Here is a 24465-nt window from a genome sequence, read left to right on the forward strand (position 1 = left end):
ACCCCAGACCCTGACAGTAGCTCTAGCCTGGCTGGGGTGGAAAGTCTGCCCAGCCTTAAGGACTGGTATGCGATGCCATGGGAACTCAGTGCGAGACCAATGGACTGGTCATGGTGGACTGAGCCCTAATCAGTTCGTCCTGTGCCCTCGATCCTGTTCTCCTGGTCCCGCACCGACGCGACGGTTGCGACTGGTTCCCAAAACAACGAGTCCGCACCCACCGTGTAGCCAGGAGAGCTGCCGCTTTGGCCAGATGCCCCCCGCTTTGAGGAACCCTATAAAAGACTCAAGGAGTTTTGAGGACTTTGTCCGGACCCCACCTGGAGAAGACAGCCCATGAGCATCTTGTGAAGCTCCGAGGGCCTCGTCTCTTCAGACTGTTAGCTATAATCCCCTTCCCTTCTTTCTCTACCTTTCACTCTAACTCTTTATTTCTCTCTCACTATCGCAGTCGTTGGCACTAAATAAAAGTGCATTTTTGTTTAAGCAAAGTGTTGTGTACCCTGCTGTGTCTTTTGTGCTTTGAGATCTCCAAAGAGAACCTATCAGGGACCCTGCATGCATTTGCGGACCCTGACACGAGCAGAGGCAGCTCCTGCTCCCTTCGCTCTGGTTTTCCAGGAGCTGAGCACAGGCAGCTCCTGCTCTCCTCTGGTTTTCCAGGACCTGAGCAAAGGCAGCTCCTGCTCTTCTCTGGTTTTCCAGGAGCTGAGCACGGGCAACTCCTGCTCTCCTCTGGTTTTCCAGGACCTGAGCACGGGCACCTCCTGCTCCCCTCTGGTTTTCCAGGAGCTGAGCACGGGCAGCTCCTGTTCCCCTCGCTCTGGTTTTCCAGGAGCTGAGCACGGGCAGCTCCTGCTCCCCTCTGGTTTTCCAGGAGCTGAGCACAGGCAGCTCCTGCTCCCCTCTGGTTTTCCGGGAGCTGAGCACAGGCAGCTCCTGCTCTCTTCTGGTTTTCCAGGACCTGAGCAAAGGCAGCTCCTGCTCTTCTCTGGTTTTCCAGGAGCTGAGCACAGGCAGCTCCTGCTCCCCTCTGGTTTATCAGGAGCTGAGCACAGGCGGCTCCTGCTCCCGTCTGATTTTCCAGGAGCTGAGCACAGGCAGCTCCTGCTCCCCCTGCTCTGGTTTTCCAGGAGCTGAGCACACGCAGCTCCTGCTCTCCTCTGGTTTTCCAGGAGCTGAGCACAGGCAGCTCCTGCTCCCCTCTGGTTTTCCAGGAGCTGAGCACAGGCAGCTCCTGCTCCCCTCTGGTTTTCCAGGAGCTGAGCACAGGCAGCTCCTGCTCCCCTCGCTCTGGTTTTCCTGGACCTGAGCACAGTCAGCTCCTGCTCCCGTCCGATTTTCCAGGAGATGAGCACGGGCAGCTCCTGCTCCCCTCGCTGTGGTGAGGATTTGGGTCTGGCGTCTCTGAGGATTTGGGTCTGGGGTCTCTGTGAGGATTTGTGTCTGGCATCTCTGCGGATTTGGGTCTGGGGTCTCTGTGTGTGTGTGGATTTGAGTCTTGGGTCTCTGAGGGATTTGGGTCTGGGGTCTCTTTTAGGATTTGGGCCTGGGGTCTCTGAGGGATTTGGGTCTGGGATCTCGGTGTGTGTGAGGATTTGGGTCTGGGGCCTCTGTGAGGATTTGGGTCTGGGGTCTCTGTGTGTGTGAGGTTTTGGGTCTGGGGGCTCTGAGGGATTTGGGTCTCGGGTCTCTCTGAGGATTTGGGTCTGGGGTCTCTGTGTGTGTGAGGATTTGGGTCTGGGGTTTCTGTGTGTGTGAGGATTTGGGTCTGGGGTCTCTGAGGATTTGGTTCTGGGGTCTCTGTGTGTGTGAGGATTTGGGTCTGGGGTTTCTGTGTGTGTGAGGATTTGGGTCTGGGGTCTCTGAGGATTTGGGTCTTGGGTCTCTGTGTGTGTGAGGATTTGGGTCTGGGGTCTCTGAGGATTTGGGTCTGGGGTCTCTGTGTGTGTGAGGATTTGGGTCTGGGGTCTCTGAGGGTCTGTCCGAAAATCCCTCATGTTTGCCTCACGACTGTCTCCAAGGACTGAGACCCCAGACCCTGACAGTAGCTCTAGCCTGGCTGAGGTGGAAAGTCTGCCCAGCCTTAAGGACTGGTATGCGATGCCATGGGAACTCAGTGCGAGACCAATGGACTGGTCATGGTGGACTGAGCCCTAATCAGTTCGTCCTGTGCCCTCGATCCTGTTCTCCTGGTCCCGCACCGACGCGACGGTTGCGACTGGTTCCCAAAACAACGAGTCCGCACCCACCATGTAGCCAGGAGAGCTGCCGCTTTGGCCAGATGCCACCCGCTTTGAGGAACCCTATAAAAGACTCAAGGAGTTTTGAGGACGTTGTCCGCACCCCACCTGGAGAAGACAGCCCATGAGCATCTCGTGAAGCTCCGAAGGCCTCGTCTCTTCAGGCTGTTAGCTATAATCCCCTTCCCCTCTTTCTCTACCTTTCACTCTATCTCTTTATTTGTCTCCCACTATCGCAGTTGTTGGCACTAAATAAAAGTGCATTTTTGTTTAAGCAAAGTGTTGTGTCCCCTGCTGTGTCTTTTGTGCTTTGAGATCTCCAAAGAGAACCTATCAGGGACCCTGCATGCATTTGCGGACCCTGACACGAGCACAGGCAGCTCCTGCTCCCCTCGCTCTGGTTTTCCAGGAGCTGAGCACGGGCAGCTCCTGCTCCCCTCGCTCTGGTTTTCCAGGAGCTGAGCACGGGCAGCTCCTGCTCCCCTCTGGTTTTCCAGGAGCTGAGCACAGGCAGCTCCTGCTCCCCTCTGGTTTTCCAGGAGCTGAGCACAGGCAGCTCCTGCTCCCCTCTGGTTTTCCAGGAGCTGAGCACGGGCAGCTCCTGCTCCCCTCTGGTTTTCCAGGACCTGAGCACAGGCAGCTCCTGCTCCCCTCTGGTTTTCCCGGAGCTGAGCACAGGCAGCTCCTGCTCCCCTCTGGTTTTCCAGGAGCTGAGCACAGGCAGCTCCTGCTCTCCTCTGGTTTTCCAGGACCTGAGCACGGGCAGCTCCTGCTCCCCTCTGGTTTTCCAGGAGCTGAGCACGGGCAGCTCCTGCTCCCCTCTGGTTTTCCAGGAGCTGAGCACGGGCAGCTCCTGCTCCTCTCTGGTTTTCCAGGAGCTGAGCACGGGCAGCTCCTGCTCTCCTCTGGTTTTCCAGGAGTTGAGCACAGACAGGTCCTGCTCCCCTCTGGTTTTCCAGGACCTGAGCACGGGCAGCTCCTGCTCCCCTCGCTCTGGTTTTCCAGGAGCTGAGCACGGGCAGCTCCTGCTCCTCTCGCTCTGGTTTTCCAGGAGCTGAGCACGGGCAGCTCCTGCTCCCCTCTGGTTTTCCAGGAGCTGAGCACGGGCAGCTCCTGCTCTCCTCGCTCTGGTTTTCCAGGAGCTGAGCACAGGCAGCTCCTGCTCCCCTCTGGTTTTCCAGGAGCTCAGCACAGGCAGCTCCCGCTCCCCTCTGGTTTTCCAGGAGCTCAGCACAGGCAGCTCCCGCTCCCCTCTGGTTTTCCAGGAGCTGAGCACAGGCAGCTCCTGCTCCCCTCGCTCTGGTTTTCCAGGAGCTGAGCACAGGCAGCTCCTGCTCTCCTCTGGTTTTCCAGGAGCTGAGCACGGGCAGCTCCTGCTCCCCTCGCTCTGGTTTTCCAGGAGCTGAGCACAGGCAGCTCCTGCTCTCCTGGTTTTCCAGGAGCTGAGCACAGGCAGCTCCTGCTCCCCTCGCTCTGGTTTTCCAGGACCTGAGCACAGTCAGCTCCTGCTCCCGTCCGATTTTCCAGGAGATGAGCACGGGCAGCTCCTGCTCCCCTCGCTGTGGTGAGGATTTGGGTCTGGCGTCTCTGAGGATTTGGGTCTGGGGTCTCTGTGTGTGTGTGGATTTGAGTCTTGGGTCTCTGAGGGATTTGGGTCTGGGGTCTCTTTTAGGATTTGGGCCTGGGGTCTCTGAGGGATTTGGGTCTGGGATCTCGGTGTGTGTGAGGATTTGGGTCTGGGGCCTCTGTGAGGATTAGGGTCTGGGGTCTCTGTGTGTGTGAGGTTTTGGGTCTGGGGGCTCTGAGGGATTTGGGTCTCGGGTCTCTCTGAGGATTTGGGTCTGGGGTCTCTGTGTGTGTGAGGATTTGGGTCTGGGGTTTCTGTGTGTGTGAGGATTTGGGTCTGGGGTCTCTGAGGATTTGGGTCTGGGTCTCTGTGTGTGTGAGGATTTGGGTCTGGGGGCTCTGAGGGTCTGTCCGAAAATCCCTCATGTTTGCCTCGCGACTGTCTCCAAGGACTGAGACCCCAGACCCTGACAGTAGCTCTAGCCTGGCTGGGGTGGAAAGTCTGCCCAGCCTTAAGGACTGGTATGCGATGCCATGGGAACTCAGTGCGAGACCAATGGACTGGTCATGGTGGACTGAGCCCTAATCAGTTCGTCCTGTGCCCTCGATCCTGCTCTCCTGGTCCCGCACCGACGCGACGGTTGCGACTGGTTCCCAAAACAACGAGTCCGCACCCACCGTGTAGCCAGGAGAGCTGCCGCTTTGGCCAGATGCCCCCCGCTTTGAGGAACCCTATAAAAGACTCAAGGAGTTTTGAGGACTTTGTCCGGACCCCACCTGGAGAAGACAGCCCATGAGCATCTTGTGAAGCTCCGAGGGCCTCGTCTCTTCAGACTGTTAGCTATAATCCCCTTCCCTTCTTTCTCTACCTTTCACTCTAACTCTTTATTTCTCTCTCACTATCGCAGTCGTTGGCACTAAATAAAAGTGCATTTTTGTTTAAGCAAAGTGTTGTGTACCCTGCTGTGTCTTTTGTGCTTTGAGATCTCCAAAGAGAACCTATCAGGGACCCTGCATGCATTTGCGGACCCTGACACGAGCAGAGGCAGCTCCTGCTCCCTTCGCTCTGGTTTTCCAGGAGCTGAGCACAGGCAGCTCCTGCTCTCCTCTGGTTTTCCAGGACCTGAGCAAAGGCAGCTCCTGCTCTTCTCTGGTTTTCCAGGAGCTGAGCACGGGCAACTCCTGCTCTCCTCTGGTTTTCCAGGACCTGAGCACGGGCACCTCCTGCTCCCCTCTGGTTTTCCAGGAGCTGAGCACGGGCAGCTCCTGTTCCCCTCGCTCTGGTTTTCCAGGAGCTGAGCACGGGCAGCTCCTGCTCCCCTCTGGTTTTCCAGGAGCTGAGCACAGGCAGCTCCTGCTCCCCTCTGGTTTTCCGGGAGCTGAGCACAGGCAGCTCCTGCTCTCTTCTGGTTTTCCAGGAGAGGCCCCCCAGGAGAGTCTCTACCGACGAGCAGTGAGTGCAGGAGGAGCTGGACGTGTTTCCCGGTGGTTCAGCCCGGCTCAGAGCCTGGCACTGCTGGCTGCTGCTGCCGCCCTGGCCCAGGGAAGGACCCGTGGCTCGGAGCAGCGGCCTCGGGGCGCCGTCACACATCACAGACAAACTGAACTTGGTGAGAGGGGTTTCCATCCCTTTATTGGTGCTGCAGGCAGAGAGAAGGCGGAGGCGCTGCGCGTCTTGCAGCCAGCAGGCCAGCGCGTCCTGCTGCGGGTTCTCTGTACAGAGCCATCGCCCCTTGACGTGACCACCGACGGCAGAGGGCTAAAAGAACCGCGAGGCATAAAAACAGGTTTGCCATCTTGCCCTGAGTGGAGATGGTGAGCAGATACAAGCACCCGGTGCTGAATGCCGATGGATTACCGTACAGACGCAAGAAAAAAGGGTCATGCAAACCTACCCGTGATACATGCTAGGGGCTTTTCTGAGTGAAACCGTACAAGTCAGTCGTAATTATGAAAATACGCTCCTGCCGTGCGGCACTCGCCACTCGGTCTCAGCGGCGACGCTGCAGGCTGGGTTTTTCACCTTAGACCGAGTGCCAGCACTGAAAGCATCCGTTTGCTTTAGTGTTTCAAAACTCATATGGTTACGTGAATAAAAACCTAGGATGTCTTCTTTTTTTTTTTTTAAACTAAAGAACTTTTTGATCAATGCCAACAACGTATGCGTCATCCCCTCGCTTTTTGGCAGCTGCTAGGCTTTAACCTGGAAAAATCGTTAACGTGATCAACAACAAAATAAAGAACTCTTCTGTTAACTACTGTTCCCTAAACAGAATATCACAAATCAGCTGGAACTTTAAAGTTGCTACAAGGTAAATGTTTTTTTAACTACTAGAAGGAATTTTCAGATACAAATATATATATATAATATATATTCTGCATACAAAAGGCTCCCGTGAGGCTGATCACCAAGATGCCACAACAGGGAAGGAGAGCTTCAAAGGAAACAAACCCAATCCTGTGAAGTCCCTACGAAGCGTGTACCTTCGACTTCAGGCCCTGTATTATGACTACCGAGTTCTGTAAAGAACTGGCATCCGAATCCTGCACGTTCGGACGCTTTCTGCTAAGAGCAAGGCGGCAAACACAATTTTTAAAACCTGTTTGTAGAAGATTAAACCGAAGGAAAGTTAAAACATAACTTCAGGTTACGAACAGAACCGTAATTGTACGAGGCGGGCTCCCCGGGGCGGCGGCGGGCTCAGTCCAGGGGCTGGGGGTCGGCGATGGGCATGGTGTGCAGCACCTCATCCAGCAGCTGCAGCGCGCGGTGCAGGTGGATCTCGATCCAGCACGGCGTCTCCTTGATGCTCTGCCGCGGGTAGTCCGGGCCCCAGCCCTTCACGAAGCTCATCCGCAGGATGCACAGGCGCCGCAAGTCGTCCACGCCGATCCCGGCCGCGGCCGACAGACCTGCCGGGACAGGCGGGTCAGCGGCCGGCCACGCCCGGCCTGTCACACCTGGCCTGTCACACCTGGCCTGTCACACCTGGCCTGTCAGAACCACGGGACGGGTTTGAAAACGCCACCGCTCCCAGCTGACAGAGCAGAAAGATAAACACGGCTGGCAAGTTTCAAATCACAAGTATGGCTAAGACAAAAAAAAAAGCGACAAACTTTCCTCAAAGTGCCTTCAGCAAATTTGCAGGGCAGCACAAGGAATCCTGTGGCACACAAAGCAGCCCGAGTCCTGTAAGCACTCACACCTCTGAAAGTACTCTGGAACAACTTCAAGAATCCAGAATTTAGGAACTGAAAAAACGCCAGCCCAGAATAATAATCATAAAAAAGAGAGAGAAAAAAAACCACCCTCAGCCTTCCTCACGAGCCTTAACTGTAGGTGCTCCCACACCTGGCCACGGACTGTGCTGGCAGCCCCCCGCCCTGGGCAGGGACAGGGACAGGGACAGGGACAAGGACAGGGACAGGGACAGGGACAAGGACAGGGACAGGGTCAGGGACAGGGACAGGGACAGGGACAGGTACAAGGACAGGGTCAGGGACAGGGACAGGGACAGGGACAGGGTCAGGGACAAGGACAGGGCTGGCAGCTCCCAGCCCTGGGCAGGGACAGGGACAGGGACAGGGTCAGGGACAGGGACAAGGACAGGGACAGGGACAGGGTCAGGGTCAGGGACAGGGCTGGCAGCCCCCAGCCCTGGGCAGGGTCAGGGACAGGGACAGGGACAAGGACAGGGTCAGGGACAGGGACAGGGACAGGGACAGGGACAGAGCTGGCAGCTCCCAACCCTGGGCAGGGACAGGGTTAGGGACAGGGACAAGGACAGGGTCAGGGACAGGGACAGGGTCAGGGTCAGGGACAGGACAGGGACAGGGACAGGGACAGGGACAAGGACAGGGACAGGGACAAGGACAGGGTCAGGGACAAGGACAGGGACAAGGACAGGGACAGGGACAGGGTCAGGGACAGGGACAGGGACAGGGACAGGGTCAGGGACAGGGACAGGGTCAGGGACAGGGACAGAGCTGGCAGCCCCCAGCCCTGGGTAGGGATAGGGTTAGGGACAGGGACAGGGACAAGGACAGGGATAGGGACAGGGTCAGGGTCAGGGTCAGGGACAGAGACAGGGCTGGCAGCCCCCTGCCCTGGGCAGGGACAGGGACAGGGACAGGGTCAGGGTCAGGGTCAGGGACAGAGACAGGGCTGGCAGCCCCCTGCCCTGGGCAGGGACAGGACCATGCTGTACTCACTGATGGCCGGGGCGATGCCTCCCACGGAGCCCGGCCCCGGGATGTTGCCGGCCACGGCGGCGGCCTGGGCGGCGGCGGCGGCCTGGGCGGTGGCCGCCTGCTGCTGCATCTGGCGGTGGCACTGGCGCAGGTCGAACACCTGGGAACACGCAACATGCAGAGCTCACACCTGCCCGCGCCAGCCAAGCCCACCCCAGCAGCCTGCACGCCTTCGCCCAGCTGGGAGCGCCCGCTAAATTTCTAACAGCTTGATTCCTAACCCAGCAGAGCCCGCTCTCCCAGGCTCCTCTCACGGTGTCACCACCGCCGGCAAGACCAGACGTGCTCAAAGCAGGCGTGTCGATTGAAAAAGCCACGTTATCTCACTGCAGTACGACAGCCCACGACTCCCCATGGCTGCGTGTTTCAGGCTGCCGGTGTTTTGTACCTCTGTGACCGCTGTTTGGCACTGACATATGTGCAGAACTCTGTGTTCATGTTAGAAAGGTCGTGCACAGAGCTCGCGGGGTTTCTTTCGCCTTCCCTGCACAGCTGCCTCCCAAAATGATGGTTAAAAAAACCACACCACTCCAAGCAGGTTAACAGCAGACTGGTTTGTTATGAGTGCGGCTGGTCTATGTCAATTCACAGTCTGTCGGAGGCACGTCCCTGTAAGAACCACCTCGAAACGATTTGTTTCACGCAGCTCTCTCTGAGCTCCGGAACCCTTCACGTTCGTGACACTTAACACACGCCCTAAACTTCTGCTGCATCTGTATTTACTTCCACAGCTCTGCTTTTTTTTTTTTTTTGGAGAAAAGAAACAGGTTACGTTCTTTTCTAAGAAACACAAGGCTAAAAATTTTAGCTGCCGTTCGTTTAAACCCGTGAGGCTGAAAACACAAAGAGCTGCTGCCGGCGTCGTTTGTGATGACGTGCAACACCCACTTCCACCGCACCCAACTGACACTTCCAGTTCAGAGCAATTCCCAGAGTCGCCCGGAGGCGAGCTCCAAACGGAACCGGCGAGGGGTTTTGAAAGCCAGGCTGGCTTTACGGCCGTGCCTCGCCGCCACTTCTGGCCGGAATCGCGGCCCACGCCCGCGCGGCGGCCGACCCACCTTGATGTATGCACTTGGGTAGATCTTGTGGACGGCATCGCCCGGGGCGCGCCCCGCCTCCCTGTCCAGGTAGTAGCTCTGCACGAAGACGGCGTGGTCGCTCAGGCAGCGCACCCACACGTCGCCCTCGCCCTTGCACTCCAGCTGCACCCCCTTGCCGATGTGCAACCTGCAAGGGAACCGAGGCAACGGGGCCGTCAGCGGGCACAGCAGGCACGCGGCCGCCTGCAGCGGCCGTGCAGGGGTATGGGAGCACAGGGTGCAGCGGCCGTGCAGGGGTGTGGGAGCACAGGGTGCAGCAGTCGTGCAGCGGCCGTGCAGGGGTGTGGGAGCACAGGGTGCAGCAGTTGTGCAGGGGGGTGGGAGCACAGGGCTGCAGCAGTCGTGCAGGGGGGTGGGAGCACAGGATGCAGCAGTCGTGCAGGGGTGTGGGAGCACAGGATGCAGCAGTCGTGCAGCGGCCGTGCAGGGGTGTGGGAGTACAGGGTGCAGCAGTCATGCAGGAGTGTGGGAGCACAGGGTGCAGCAGCCGTGCAGGGGTGTGGGAGCACAGGGTGCAGCGGCTGCGCAGGGGAGTGGGAGCACAGGGTGCAGCAGTCCATACAGCGGCCGTGCAGGGGGGTGGGAGCACAGGGTGCAGGAGCCGTGCAGGGGTGTGGGAGCACAGGGTGCAGCAGCCGTGCAGGGGTGTGGGAGCACAGGGTGCAGCAGTCGTGCAGGGGTGTGGGAGCACAGGGTGCAGCAGTCGTGCAGCGGCCGTGCAGGGGTGTGGGAGCACAGGGTGCAGCAGCCGTGCAGGGGTGTGGGAGCACAGGGTGCAGCAGCCGTGCAGGGGTGTGGGAGCACAGGGTGCAGTGGCCGTGCAGGGAGGTGGGAGCACAGGGTGCAGCAGCCGTGCAGCGGCCGTGCAGGGGTGTGGGAGCACAGGGTGCAGGAGCCGTGCAGGGGGGTGGGAGCACAGGGTGCAGGAGCCGTGCAGGGGGGTGGGAGCACAGGGTGTGGGAGCCATGCAGGGGTATGGGAGCACAGGGTGCAGCGGCCGTGCAGGGACCCCGCTGGACATTCCCAAAGGGAGCCCCCCGCGCCGAGCACCGGACGCTGCCCAATTCCGGGGCCCGCGGGATACCTCGCTCTCTCAATGGCTTCTGTTCTGTGCACGTTGGACAGCTGGCCCAGGCAGAAGCGGTCCCCTCCGGAAGGATCCACGTAGCCATCCACGGTGACAATGGGGCAGCTGGAGGGGACCTTGAACGTCTCCCCGACCTGCACGTCCATCTCAAAGTAGGCGATGGAACACCAGTACTCTGGGGCTGAACAACACACACACGATTAGCCGCTGAAAGGCACAAGGCAGCTGTGAAACCACTCCAGAGCGTCCGTCCTGCGGCTGCGTTTGTCGCGCACGCGAGAGGGCACCCCGCACCGGCTCGTTCTGAGCGACACGGGCACGTCTGCTGGCGCAGGGAAATGCCACCCGCGACAGCAGCCATGGCTCGTCTTTATTCCAGCACGCTCCAGTGCCTGAGGCTGCTGTACTTCAGCTCTTACAGGTGTGTGTGCAGTTTATCACTCCAGCCACACTTGGTGAGCCATCTGCATCCCTGCAGGCCAGCCGGGCACACAGGAGCGACACACGTGTGCCCCGGCGTGGCCGGGCTGGCACAAACCAGCTCTGACTCAGCTCTGGCTGCACATCCCAGCCAAGGCAGGGCTCTCCTCCTGCCCTCACCCTGGCAGGCATTACCAACTTCCCTGGAGCTGGGAATCCCTTCCCAGCCAAGGCAGGGCTCTCCTCCTGCCCTCACCCCGGCAGGCATTACCAACTTCCCTGGAGCTGGGAATCCCTCCCCAGCCAAGGCAGGGCTCTCCTCCTGCCCTCACCTCGGCAGGCAGGACCAACTTCCCTGGAGCTGGGAATCAGGACGTGGGGGAAGAACAAAGATCTCACCCTGGGCAGGGACAGGACAGAACAAGGGGGGCAGGAACTGAGGGAGCAGAACAAATTGGCATGTTCTGGGAGCGAAGAGCTGCCTTCTGAGCTCTTCTGTGCCCTTGAAAAACTGGCCACAGAGGAAGGATGGATGGCTACTGCAGCGATGTGCCTTGTGAGGAAAGGAGACCCTGCCTCCCTGGGCATTCCCCTGAAACCCAAGCAGCCCAGCAAGCAGTGGAAGCTGGCCAAGCCCACCCGGTGGTTTCTGTGCCACCCGGAGCAGCTGCGTGTCACGCCTCCTGGCTGCTGTGTGCTACGGCTTCCATGTCTGGACACCCCAAATTTGCCAAAGCTCCAGTCACGGTGGGCTCTGGGGAGCTCAGCACCTCTGCTGACTGCAAGGGTCCAGTTCCACGAGGGGGGAACAAGCTGGGCCCTGCTTGCTGGGGAGCACAAACAAATCCCGGGAGCCCAGAACGGTTGGGGTTACCAGGGTCCTTAGGGCTCCTCTCATTCCAAACCCTGCCATGGGAAGGGCCAACTTCCACTGTCCCAGGGTGCTTGGACACTCCCGGGCTGGGGCAGCCGCAGCCGCTGTGGGCAACGAGGACTCACCAGGATGAAATCCATAGTGTGAAAGAGATACCAAACAACGCCAAACACAGTTTGAGCTGCAGTTAAGTTCACCCAGCAGTTATTAACGTTTCATTCCCGGCATTGCTGCACTTACTGGACAAAACCAAGTTCAACTTTTCGGCTTTTCACCTGTGTAGCTCCCCCTCAGCAGGGAACAGTGTCACTGTCGTTAAACACGAAGTATCACCCTGCACCTGCAGCAGAGAGAGCTTCTGCAGCAGGAAGGGACCTCCCTGAGCCACGATGTCAAGGGAGACTCCCGGGAAGCCTCCGTAAAGGTCCGGAGAGGAACTGCAGCACCAAAACGTAGGAAGGACAGCGCCTTCCCTGGCAGGGGTGTGTCTGTCTGTCTGTCTGCCTGCCGGCTGGGCTGTGGGTCCGGAGGGGCTTGGCACGGCCCCAGACACGCACCAGCACAGGGCTGCTCGCCTGGGTACCCGAACCAAACCCAAAGAGCTCACAGCTCGTGTGCCTGTGCCCAAGGAGACACCAGCCCGGCTCAGAAGAGCTTTTATGGCAACGGGGGCCCTCCTCCCCACAGCACCAGCGTTCACCCCTCTCACCGAACCGCGTCTCACGTCAGCTCTTACTCACCAGGATGGTTTGAGATAGGAGGCTGGAATGCGAGCTCGTTGTGGACTGGCCCTTGAAAAGAAAACACGTGGTTTGTTTCACACGAGCAAAACCGAGGTTTTCTCCCCGAAACTGCTTTCCTACGAAAGCGCCCCTCACCAGCTTCGTCAGTCACACAACAAGCTGTCCAGCATGCTGCGGACTTGATCGCGACAAACAGCCACTCGGGAGGGAGGAAAGCCCCAGAGAACACATTTTCTAAGGAAAAATAAACTGCACCCAATCTTGGAATCAGACTATTCCGTGCCTTCTAGGAACGGGGCCCCAGAGGCAGCAGGAACAGGGAGGACTCAGACACAGTATTTACAAGAAACAGCAGCTTTGGCAAAAAGATGTCGGGGCCGGCACGGCCTCGGGAGGCGTCAAAACACGCGGGGCACGTGAGAAACGGCAGCAGCCAAGAAAAGCTCCGTGTGGCACCACCAGCCTGCCACAAACATCAATTCTGGAGAGACACGGGCGCTGGAAAACATTTACAGCGCCACCAGTGCTTCTCACAGGCTGCTACTCCGGGAAAACGACAGGAGGAATGAAGCGGGATCCTCACGGAAATCGTACTGACAATACTTTACTGCGCAAGGTTTCACTAAGCCCTGTAAACCTGGCAGGTCGTAAAGTCAGCAAGACACGCCTTCCAGAGCTCAGCATGACTGCAAAACCTCAAAGAAACAGCAACAGGCAAGAATTTCCACGTTTTGACAGGAAAAAAAAACCATCCAAATGCCACACTGTGCGGGAGAGGTTCAGAGGCAGAAATGAGGGGATCACAGGGAGAATTGAGGGGATCACAGGGAGAATTGAGGGGTTAACAGGCAGAAATGAGGGGATCACAGGGAGAAATGAGGGGATCACAGGGAGAATTGAGGGGATCACAGGGAGAATTGAGGGGTTAACAGGCAGAAATGAGGGGATCACAGGGAGAAATGAGGGGATCAGAGGCAGAAATGAGGGGATGAGAGGCAGAAATGAGGGGATCAGAGGCAGAAATGAAAGGATCAGAGGCAGAAATGAGGGGATCAAAGGCAGATGTGAGGGGATCAGAGGCAGAAATGAGGGGATCAGAGGCAGAAATGAGGGGATCAGAGGCAGAAATGAGGGGATCACAGGGAGAAATGAGGGGATCAGAGGCAGAAATGAGGGGATCAGAGGCAGAAATGAGGGGATGAGAGGCAGAAATGAGGGGATCAGAGGCAGAAATGAAAGGATCAGAGGCAGAAATGAGGGGATCAGAGGCAGAAATGAGGGGATCAGAGGCAGAAATGAGGGGATCACTGGGAGAATTGAGGGGATGAGAGGCAGAAATGAGGGGATCACAGGGAGAAATGAGGGGATCAGAGGCAGAAATGAGGGGATGAGAGGCAGAAATGAGGGGATCACAGGGAGAAATGAGGGGATCAGAGGCAGAAATGAGGGGATGAGAGGCAGAAATGAGGGGATCACAGGGAGAAATGAGGGGATCAGAGGCAGAAATGAGGGGATCATAGGCAGAAATGAGGGGATCACAGGGAGAAATGAGGGTGTGTGAGGGGATCACAGGCGGATGCCAGGGTGTGTGAGGGAATCACAGGCGGATGCCAGGGTGTGTGACGGGATCACAGGCGGATGCCAGGGTGTGTGAGGGGACCACAGGTGGATGTCAGGGTGTTTGAGGGGATCACAGGCAGATCTGAGGGCGCGTGATGGGCTCACAGGCGGATGTCAGGGTGTGTGACGGGATCACAGGCGGATGCCAGGGTGTGTGATGGGCTCACAGGCGGATGCCAGGGTGTGTGATGGGCTCACAGGCGGATGTCAGGGTGTGTGACGGGATCACAGGCGGATGCCAGGGTGTGTGATGGGCTCACAGGCGGATGTCAGGGTGTGTGACGGGATCACAGGCGGATGCCAGGGTGTGTGATGGGCTCACAGGCGGATGTCAGGGTGTGTGACGGGATCACAGGCGGATGCCAGGGTGTGTGACGGGATCACAGGCGGATGCCAGGGTGTGTGACGGGATCACAGGCGGATGCCAGGGTGTGTGACGGGATCACAGGCGGATGCCAGGGTGTGTGACGGGATCACAGGCGGATGCCAGGGTGTGTGACGGGATCACAGGCGGATGCCAGGGTGTGTGACGGGATCACAGGCGGATGCCAGGGTGTGTGACGGGACCACAGGCGGATGTCAGGGTGTGTGAGGGGATCACAGGCGGATGTCAGGGTGTGTGAGGGGATCACAGGCGGATGTCAGGGTGTGTGAGGGGATCACAGGCAGATCTGAGGGTGTGTGATGGGCTCACAGGTGGATGCGAGGCTGCTGCGGGGGCAGAGCGGAGGCAGAAGTGGGGCTGTAAGTGCAGCTCACACAGAAAGGAGGACAGGAGGCCAGGGAGGGCACGGGGACGCCCAGGGCGGGCTCTTACAGTAGTGTCCGGGGTGCATGGGCGGGTGGTGCTGCAGGTGGCCGTTCTGGTGGTGCGGGATGCTGGGCGTGTAGGCGGCCGTCCGGCTCCCCGTCCAGCTGGTGGTACTGTCTGCAAAGACAAACCCACCTCGGCGTCTGAGGGAGCCTCCCACGTCTCCCTGCTAGTCCTCTACTGCTCCTGGGCATTTGGAAACCGGGCTGAGGAAGCTGAGAGGCGCAGGTGTGAGGGAATACTCACTGTGGTGGTAAGTGGCTGGCTGGGCTGTGAACCCATTCTGCTGAGCGCCTGGCTGGGGCCCTGAAGCAATCTGTAAGAGTCCATCACTATGGCTACCTGTCAATATACTGGGAGGTTGACCTGGTGAAAGAACACACTACCTATTCATGAACGTTCCAAAATGTTGATTAAGAAGAGCTCAGCACTACTGGGTAGGAAAATACACCCCACTAAGGGCCCTGCAATGCGCAGCTCCCACAGGCTCGGCTCCGGTACTTTTATTTTTTTTTTTCCACCCGCCAGGGAACTTGAGGCAAAACGCTCTGCGTCAGCTAATTCTGACTGTGACACCCTCAACGTTTCGGGAGCAGGACTGGGCAAAGAACTCCGCTTGTCACCCGCACCTTTGTGCTGGCCAGTCTCATTTGAAATCTCCCTTTCTCATTTTGAAAGGCAAGAGGAGACGTCACGACTCTTTACTGGCTAACAGGGCTGGGATAGGTTTAGTGGGAATCCAAACAGGCCAACAGCAGCTCCAGCGAGCTGCCCGTTTTCACCATGTTTGAAGCACTGCTCCTAAGCAGGACACTCCCTCACTTTACGCTCCTCCAAAACTCTCCGGGCAGTGTTTCATTTGGAAAAACGCTGCTTCCATAAAGCTGCACACAACACTGGACTCAGAAAGCCCCTGTGGTTTTTTGTTTTTTTTTTTCCTCCTCCCATATAAATATATCAAGAATTACCTAAGATTAAAACTGTAGGTATTTCAGAGCAGGTTAACAGTATCTGACTGCAAAAGCCTTCAGTTCATCCATTAACACTAAACTTACCAGCACTTTCACAATTACACTTGCACTCTCAAACTGGTGTGGCTAGCACAATTGTACACATTGAGAACTTGCGGGAAAACATAAAAATTAGAAATTAGCTTTTTTTTCCCACGTCCATTTGCCTCCAACAATTCTGGCACCGACGAGAAAAGCTTACTGACCATAAACTGTGGTGCAAGGGCAACGCAATTAACCGCCCACACCCTTTTTATCTCTGCTGGAGACAAATAAAGACACATCAATGCTTTTAGCCAAAATTTCATCAGCTAGAATTAACGAGCACTACCAAAACACCGTGTCGCCACAATTCGAACCCGGTCATGAAATCAGCGACGTTCACACATCTTTGGTGCGAAGCCTCTCCAAACTCAGGAGGCTCTTTGTGCTCTGCTGTCCCGAAGGGTGGCTCTGGTGCTGTGTCCACCAAACTCTTCCACTCGCACCAGACACACGGAAAAGTATCAAAACCTTGGAGGCAGCGCCCCAACACCCTTACGGAAATATTAACCGGGGCTGTCCTCCTGGCAGCACAGCGAACCATTAGAAACACAACGGTGCTAATACAGGAAGACTGAAGAGCTGCCTAAGGATCTCTAGGCACTGCCACCTCACAGCATTCACATTTGTGGTCCGGCTTGCTGCGGCAGTAAAACAATAAAACTCTCTGATTTCCGCGGCAGCCACCAAGCGAGAGCCACGCCGCTCTGTCAGAGGGCAGCTGCTGCGACGCCGTGGCTCTGAACCCTTGGCACCCACACCCACACCCACACACACACAGACCAGTGCTGGTGCAGTGCCACCCTCGACGGAGCAGGAAGGTGGCCAGGCACAGCCCTCCAGCCAGCCCCGCAGAGCCGGCTCCGCGCCCCGCGCAGCCCGCGGCAGCCCCATGGCCTTACTTGTGGAGGCCACGGGAATGTTGGGGAAGTTGGTGGTGCTGGTGGTGCTGGCTTCGGCGGGGGCCAGCATGGCCGGGGCGCTGTAGGGCTCCGAGGAGGCCCGGTTGCTGGGCGGGTGCTGGATGGTCTGCACCGAGTGGCCCTCGGCCGACGACAGCGACGGCTGCCCCTCGTAGTCGTGCACGTACTCGTCCTTCACCAGCATGCTGGAGGGAGCTGTAGGGACAGCAGAGTCACACACAGGGAACACAGAGCACAGGAAAATACAGGGCATACACAGCACAGGGCGAAACAGACACACAGAGAAGAGCGGAAAAACAGGTAACAGAGAACAGGGGAAAAACAGACAGAGATCACACACACAGATCACACACACACAAAGATCACACACACAGATCACACACACAGATCTCACACACAAACACACACAGATCACACAAACACAAAGATCACACACACACAGATCACACACACACAGATCACACACACAGATCACACAAACACAACGATCACACACACACAGATCACACACACACACAGATCACACACACACACACAGAGATCACACACACACACAGAGATCACACACACACACACACAGATCACACACACACACAGATCACACACACACAGATCACACACACACACAGATCACACACACACACACAGAGATCACACACACACACAGAGATCACACACACACACACACAGATCACACACACACACAGATCACACACACACAGATCACACACACAAAGATCACACAAACACAAAGATCACACACACACAGATCACACACACACACAGATCACACACACACAGAGATCACACACACACACACACAGATCACACACACACACAGATCACACACACACAGATCACACACACAAAGATCACACAAACACAAAGATCACACACACACAGATCACACACACACACAGATCACACACACACAGATCACACACACAAAGATCACACAAACACAAAGATCACACACACAGAGATCACACACACACACACAGATCACACACACACACACAGAGATCACACACACACACAGAGATCACACACACACACACAGATCACACACACACACAGATCACACACACACACACACAGAGATCACACACACACACACAGATCACACACACAGATCATACACACACACACAGAGATCACACACACACACAGAGATCACACACACAGATCACACACACACACACACAGATCACACACACACACACAGATCATACACACACACACACAGAGATCACACACACACACACAGATCATACACACACACACAGAGATCACACACACACAGATCACACACACACACAGAGATCACACACACACACACACACAGAGATCACACACACACACACAGATCATACACACACACAGAGATCACACACACACAGATCACACACACACACAGAGATCACACACACACACACACACAGAGATCACACACACACACACAGATCACACACACACACAGAGAGAGATCACACACACACAGATCACACACACACACAGATCATACACACACACAGAGATCACACACACACACACAGATCACACACACAGAGAGAGATCACACACACACAGATCACACACACACACAGATCATACACACACACAGAGATCACACACACACACAGATCACACACACACAGAGATCATACACACACACACACAGATCATACACACACACAGAGATCACACACACACACAGAGATCATACACACACACACAGAGATCACACACACACACAGAGATCACACACACAGATCACACACACACACACAGATCACACACACACACACAGAGATCACACACACACAGATCACACACACACACACACAGATCACACACACACAGATCACACACACACACACAGATCACACACACACACAGATCATACACACACACAGAGATCATACACACACACACAGAGATCACACACACACACAGAGATCACACACACACACAGATCATACACACACACACAGAGATCACACACACACACACACAGATCATACACACACACAGAGATCACACACACACACACACACAGAGATCACACACACACACACAGATCATACACACACACACAGAGATCACACACACACACACAGATCATACACACACACAGAGATCACACACACACACACACACAGAGATCACACACACACACACAGATCATACACACACACACAGAGATCACACACACACACACAGAGATCACACACACACACAGAGATCACACACACACACAGATCATACACACACACACAGAGATCACACACACACACACAGATCATACACACACACAGAGATCACACACACACACACAGAGCACACACACAGATCACACACACACAGATCACACACACACACACACACACAGAGATCACACACACACACACAGAGATCACACACACACACACAGAGCACACACACACACACAGATCACACACACACACACAATCACACACACAGATCACACACACAGAGCACACACACACACACACACACAGATCACACACACACACACAGATCATACACACACACACAGATCACACACACACACACACAAAGATCACACACACACAGATCACACACACACACATATCACACACACACAGAGATCACACACACACACACACACATATCACACACACACAGAGATCACACACACACACACACACACAGAGATCTCACACACACACACACACACACACACACACAGATCATACACACAGATCACACACACACAGAGATCACACACACACACACAGATCACACACACACACACACACAGCGCACACACACACACACAGATCACACACAGATCACACACAGATCACACACACACACACACACAGAGCACACACACACACACACAGATCACACACACACACACACACAGGGCACACACACTGACACACGCACACAGCTCACTCCTGGTGACACGCAGCACTGCCAGCCCTGCCCCAGCAGCGCTCGGTGCACACCAGAGCGGCTCCCGGGCGCCGGCACTTCCCGGCCCAGCGGCCTCCTGCAGCGGCCTCCTGCTGCCCGCTGCCGCTCTGGACACAGCTAATGCAGGGCAAAAAGGTGTTTTCCTCAAGCAGCCGACCGCGTGCTAAGGCAGCAGCTAACAAGCTCATTTCTGGAACACAAGCAGGCACGCACACAAAGCTCCCAGGAAAAACACAAACTTGTGAACGTGGCACATAAACTTCATGCACGCCCGGGGCAACCTTAAGCAAGTCCCATCCGAGCTGACTAGGAAATCAAATTCACATTCAAAGACCACAGGAAACCACTCAACTGTTCAGCAGGGTAGCCCGTAATTCCGACTATTCCACGCGCAGCACCAGGGAATTACCACTGCCACTACAACAATTCATTTCTATAGCTGCCATTAACTCCTACATCACATCACCTCTCCCATGCTCCTTTTTAAAGGATGCCAAAACCTGTTCCCTGCTGCAAGACCCGGAGCAGGACAAGGGAACGTTTCTGATGCATTCAGCTGCTGGCGTTAAATAATTAAATGATTTCACTGAACAATGGAAAATTCAGCTTTGATTCTGCACACGAGGACAGTTTTTCAGAAGGCACAGGTAACAATGCCAATTAGCAGAGATGAGCACATGGGTTACACCCTGTCAAGTTACGTTTGTTGGGATGTTTGGCAGGGTTTTTTCTAGTTCTTTTTTGCGCTAAGATCGCTGGATCAGACAAATTCCTTTCTCCATGAATTTCCCCTGGGAAGAGAATAAAACAAGCCCTGAAATAAAGCTGTTACCAGCAGCAGAATCTCAGATTTCTGAATAATGCTCATGCGAGATTTCATGTCCAATTTCTCTCAAGCTTCAGGGAAAGCAAGAATATCAGACTCCCTTCACCCAACTGCAGAATGAATTAGAGAATTTCCACTCTTTCCTTCTTATCCTGCTTATTAAATCACACTTAGCACTCCCAATCCATCTAATTAGCATATCATACAGGTGCACGCACCTGTATGATAAGTTTTGAGTGTCTTTTTTTAGTAATCAGCAGCACTGAGCCCTGGGTTTTTGGTTTTCTGCTGGGTTTCACAGATGGGAAGCAAGGACAGCAGGATGCAGCTCTGGGCTTGGCTGGAGCTTCTGCCCAAGGGATTTATCGATCCTTGCCCCTGACTCGGTCCCGAGCTGGTTTTTGGGAGCCAGAGGGACAAAAGCAGCTCTGCAGGCCCTGGCAGCGAGGCAGAGGGACGGCCTGTGCCGCCCTGGAGGGCCTGGCACAGCCCGTGCGTGCAGAAACGCAGCAGCAAGCACAGCGACTCACCTGAGCTCTGCAGCGTCAGTCCCGAGAGATCTTTAAAGATAAGACAGAGAAAAGGGGGGGGCACATCAATATATTCAGATCTCACAACACGTCCAAACATTTGTCAGCCCTTAAAATCAGACCCCTGCCACCACAAGACCAGCCTCCCTGCCCTCCTAGGATGCACAACAACTGCGTGTACGCCCAACAGAAAGGCTTAAACAAAAGCCACAAACTCTCCCTTCACATCTGGAACAAAGGCAAAGGGATAACTGCACTAGGAAAGACAAGAGCACGAGGGTAACCTATACTCAGATCATTAAAAGTTTATGTTTCTAACTCAGGCCTGCATTTTCCACCCCAGAAACGTTTCACACTTCACCCCCACTGTTCCGCTGCGACTCCGGGGTGTACTCACCGATGCCGGGCGATACCACACGCTCATAATGGTAAGGATTTACACAGACACTGTCACATTTTAAGTCAAAAGCATACTGACAATATTTAACATGCTTGAGTTCATTTTTATGAAGATCAGGCCACCTCCAAAGCCGGGCGTAAATCACATGAGGGAATCCCTTGCGGCCGGCCACCTAAAAAGTCAGACACAAAGAGTTGATTGGGAAAGTAGCAGGGTGCTGCACCGCACACGGCGAGAAGCAGAAAGGGAAGGGGACAGACAACACGACGCCCCCTCTCCATCATCGGAATTTATTAAAAAAAAAAAAAGAGGTGGTGTACAGTTCCTGCACGGCCTACCCAAGTTCTGTGCCCAACAGAAACAAGTTTCTGTTAAGGTTTTGCCACAGTTAGGTCAACGCGGCGGTTCTTACGTAAAAAATACCGGACAGGAAATGGCAGAAGCAGAACTTGTGCTTGAGGTACTAGGCACGGTCACCTTCCCCACCACGGATGGCAAGGAGCTTTGCCCCAGAAGGAGAGGAAGAAGGTGCTGAGCTACACCTTCAGGAATTTACAAGCAGAAGAATGCCGGACCATTAGCAGAAATAAATAAATACATAAAATAAAATGCCTCTAGGGTAGACAGAGAGCTATCGAGCCACCGTGCCATCTGCCCTGGGAGCGGGAGATCGCAGCCCCAGCCGGACAGGGACCGAGTCCTGAGGAAGCCCTCAGCACAGCCCCAGAGCCGCTCCGCAGCGCCGAGCTGGCCGGGGACCGGCACAGAAGCGTCCGGGTTCGTCAGGGGCCCTGCTCTGCGCTGCCGCACGCGCACAAGGGCCGAGCGACGCCTCCTGCTCCTTCTGCAGCACAAGGCAGCTGCTGCAGGCAGGGCCCCAAACACGGCCGCAGCCGGGGCAGAGCCGCCGTCCCCCAGCACCGCCGCTCGCTGCCGTGCAGCTCTCCCAGAGGAACACGCCTGGTGTGCAGCGGTACTAACCTGCAGCCTCCCATCCAGCGTTCTCTGGATTGTAACACACTTGCTAGGATGAGCTCCGTTTGTGGTTATAGCTGTAATCAAAGAATCCAATTCATCTTTTTTCTCCTTCAGCTTTTTAACTAAACTTTCAATTGCGCGTTTTGCAAAAGTTTCGCTCTCTCCACCTTGTCGATGGCACATCAAGCTGTGAACAATGCTCAGACAAGCATCGTTACTTGTTGGTGTGTTAGTAATAGACATATTGTCCATTTGTCACAGCTTTTTCTTTCAGATCAAATGTCAGTTTTGGGGGCTGTTATGATTTTCAAGCTGATGAACAAGAGATGATCCGAGTTAAGTGTTAGATGTACTGTCCCTTGGTAAAACCTAGGAGGAAAAAATATCTACATTAGAATTGTTTCTTAACAAATTGCAGATCGTGTTTCTAAGGAAGTCTGTGGCTTTTTTTTTTTTTTCTTCTTTTATTTTCAAGCTGAGTGCAGGATATTAAAAGCACATGAAAAAACTGCATTGCTCGTCCCGTGACAGCTAAAACATGCCTAAGGGGCGGCCTGCACAGCTTTAGATGAAAGATTTATTCTTCCCCTAGTAACAATACTTAAATAAAGGTTACCGTTGATATGCACAGTAAGTGCATAGAGAAAGGCAGGGATGCTTAAAACGAGCCAGGAGAACAGTGGCAATGATTACCTAGGCTTCATCCTGGCAGGATGAAAGCGACTGGAAACACGGAGCGGGAGTCCGGGGGGGCTGGGCTGAACCAACCCCGAGCAGTGAGGAAGCGTCAAGGCACACCAAATCCCCTGGGAGCTTTACTCAGCAGCCCTGCCCATAGCTCAGCTGTCTTCCCACCTCACACTGGCTCTGCTTCTCCTTGCTAACCAGAAAGGCAGAAACTCTACCTGGCCGTTCCCTCAACACGCATTCGTGTAAATCAGGACCACGAGCGTCTTTGGATATGAAAACCCCCGCGTTTGTCTCTTCTGGATCAGGACAGACCACCCAGAGCCACTCAGAAAAAACCCTTCCCACCTGTCTTCCTCAGAGAAAGAGCCTGGTGCTGCCAAAGAGCTGCTCTGGCTCTTCAGGCAACTCTGGCTTCATGTAATCACCAGCCAAGACATTCCCACAGGCTCTGACTTCCCTAAAACTCTGGCAAACAAACACACAGGAGTGATTTTACCACGTTTTCTGAGTAAGCTTGTAACACCAGCCCTTCCGAAAACTACCGTGTCGTCCCCAGCCGTGTAAATAAAATATATCTGATTTCAAAAGTTCAGGGAAAAATAAGCCTGTCACTCTATCTGAGGAGGAACACATCCAGTCGGAGACCTGTTACTGCACTGGAATTTTCCATGTTATTAGAGGCACTGAAGCAGCAGCTATTTATTGGAAACAAATGCGTTGCACAAAAATAAGAGTGGGATGTTAATTTAGAAAGTTATGGCACCACACAGTGTAAACACATGGCTTCCCTCCTTGTAAAACGAACGCCGTTAGACAAACGCGGCACGACTTCAAACGGAAGCAAACTCTTCCTTATCTGACATTTTCTACAGTTTTAACTGGAATACATCACGCTTTAGTGTACTTGAAAAAAATACACGGTGAAAATCCTCCCCCCTCCCTCCCATATTCAAGCCTTTTCTGCTTTTGTAAGGATGCTTCTGCACTTAATTTTTCCCAAGGGAAAACAATTATCTCTAAATTTGAGTAGAATCACGGATTTTACCTAGCTATTAAAATTTCTCCCCCCCCCCGTGCTGGGTGGTTTTTTTTTTTTGTGCTTCAATTCAATAAGCCCCTTTCTAAAGTCGAGCTTAAACTGCCAGTCATTCTCTGCGGCAATTCACACTAATCTGTAAAAGCCTGTCAGCTGGAACAGAAGAGAACATCTTTTTCCTTAAATACAGAACACCACCCCAGACAGATATGCATAAGTAATCACAAATAAGTGCCCTGATAAAGCTATTAGCTAAAGGAGCTTTAAATAAAGAGGCGATTAAAATTAGACTTGCGCGGCTTTATCTCCCACCACCCTAAAACCGTGAATGAGAATTTTGCTCGC

General features: G+C 54.7%; 1 protein-coding gene across 2 annotated transcripts; it reads right to left on the reverse strand.

Annotated features, from left to right (window-relative positions):
- Positions 1-6473: 6473 nt before the first annotated feature.
- Positions 6474-22795, reverse strand: SMAD4 (SMAD family member 4). Of its 2 annotated transcripts, XM_068177553.1 has the most exons (11): positions 22398-22795; positions 21414-21588; positions 21017-21046; positions 16673-16888; positions 14965-15084; positions 14725-14835; positions 12285-12335; positions 10248-10431; positions 9122-9290; positions 8022-8160; positions 6474-6722 (listed from the first exon to the last, which is right to left on the reverse strand). In XM_068177553.1, exons 1-11 carry the CDS (start codon positions 22644-22646, stop codon positions 6511-6513), a joined length of 1656 nt encoding a protein of 551 aa, XP_068033654.1. In that variant the 5' UTR covers positions 22647-22795; the 3' UTR covers positions 6474-6510. The 2 variants fall into 2 exon arrangements, with proteins under 2 accessions (XP_068033654.1, XP_068033655.1); XM_068177554.1 differs by lacking the exon at positions 14965-15084 and having other exon boundaries at positions 6475-6722; positions 22398-22793.
- Positions 22796-24465: the final 1670 nt, after the last annotated feature.

This window comes from Anomalospiza imberbis, chromosome Z, assembly GCF_031753505.1.
Source record: "Anomalospiza imberbis isolate Cuckoo-Finch-1a 21T00152 chromosome Z, ASM3175350v1, whole genome shotgun sequence".
NCBI classification, from domain to species: domain Eukaryota; kingdom Metazoa; phylum Chordata; class Aves; order Passeriformes; family Viduidae; genus Anomalospiza; species Anomalospiza imberbis.

What these genes read in the sequence shown, in the direction of transcription:
- SMAD4 (XM_068177553.1), bottom strand. Translation starts at nt 22,646, where the DNA reads ATGGACAATATGTCTATTACTAACACACCAACAAGTAACGATGCTTGT. An exon ending in CGCTGGATGGGAGGCTGCAG is followed by an intron (nt 21,589 to 22,397) that starts GTTAGTACCGCT and finishes CTGACTTTTTAG; the next exon opens with GTGGCCGGCCGCAAGGGATT. An exon ending in GAAGCCATTGAGAGAGCGAG is followed by an intron (nt 9,291 to 10,247) that starts GTATCCCGCGGG and finishes GTTCCCTTGCAG; the next exon opens with GTTGCACATCGGCAAGGGGG.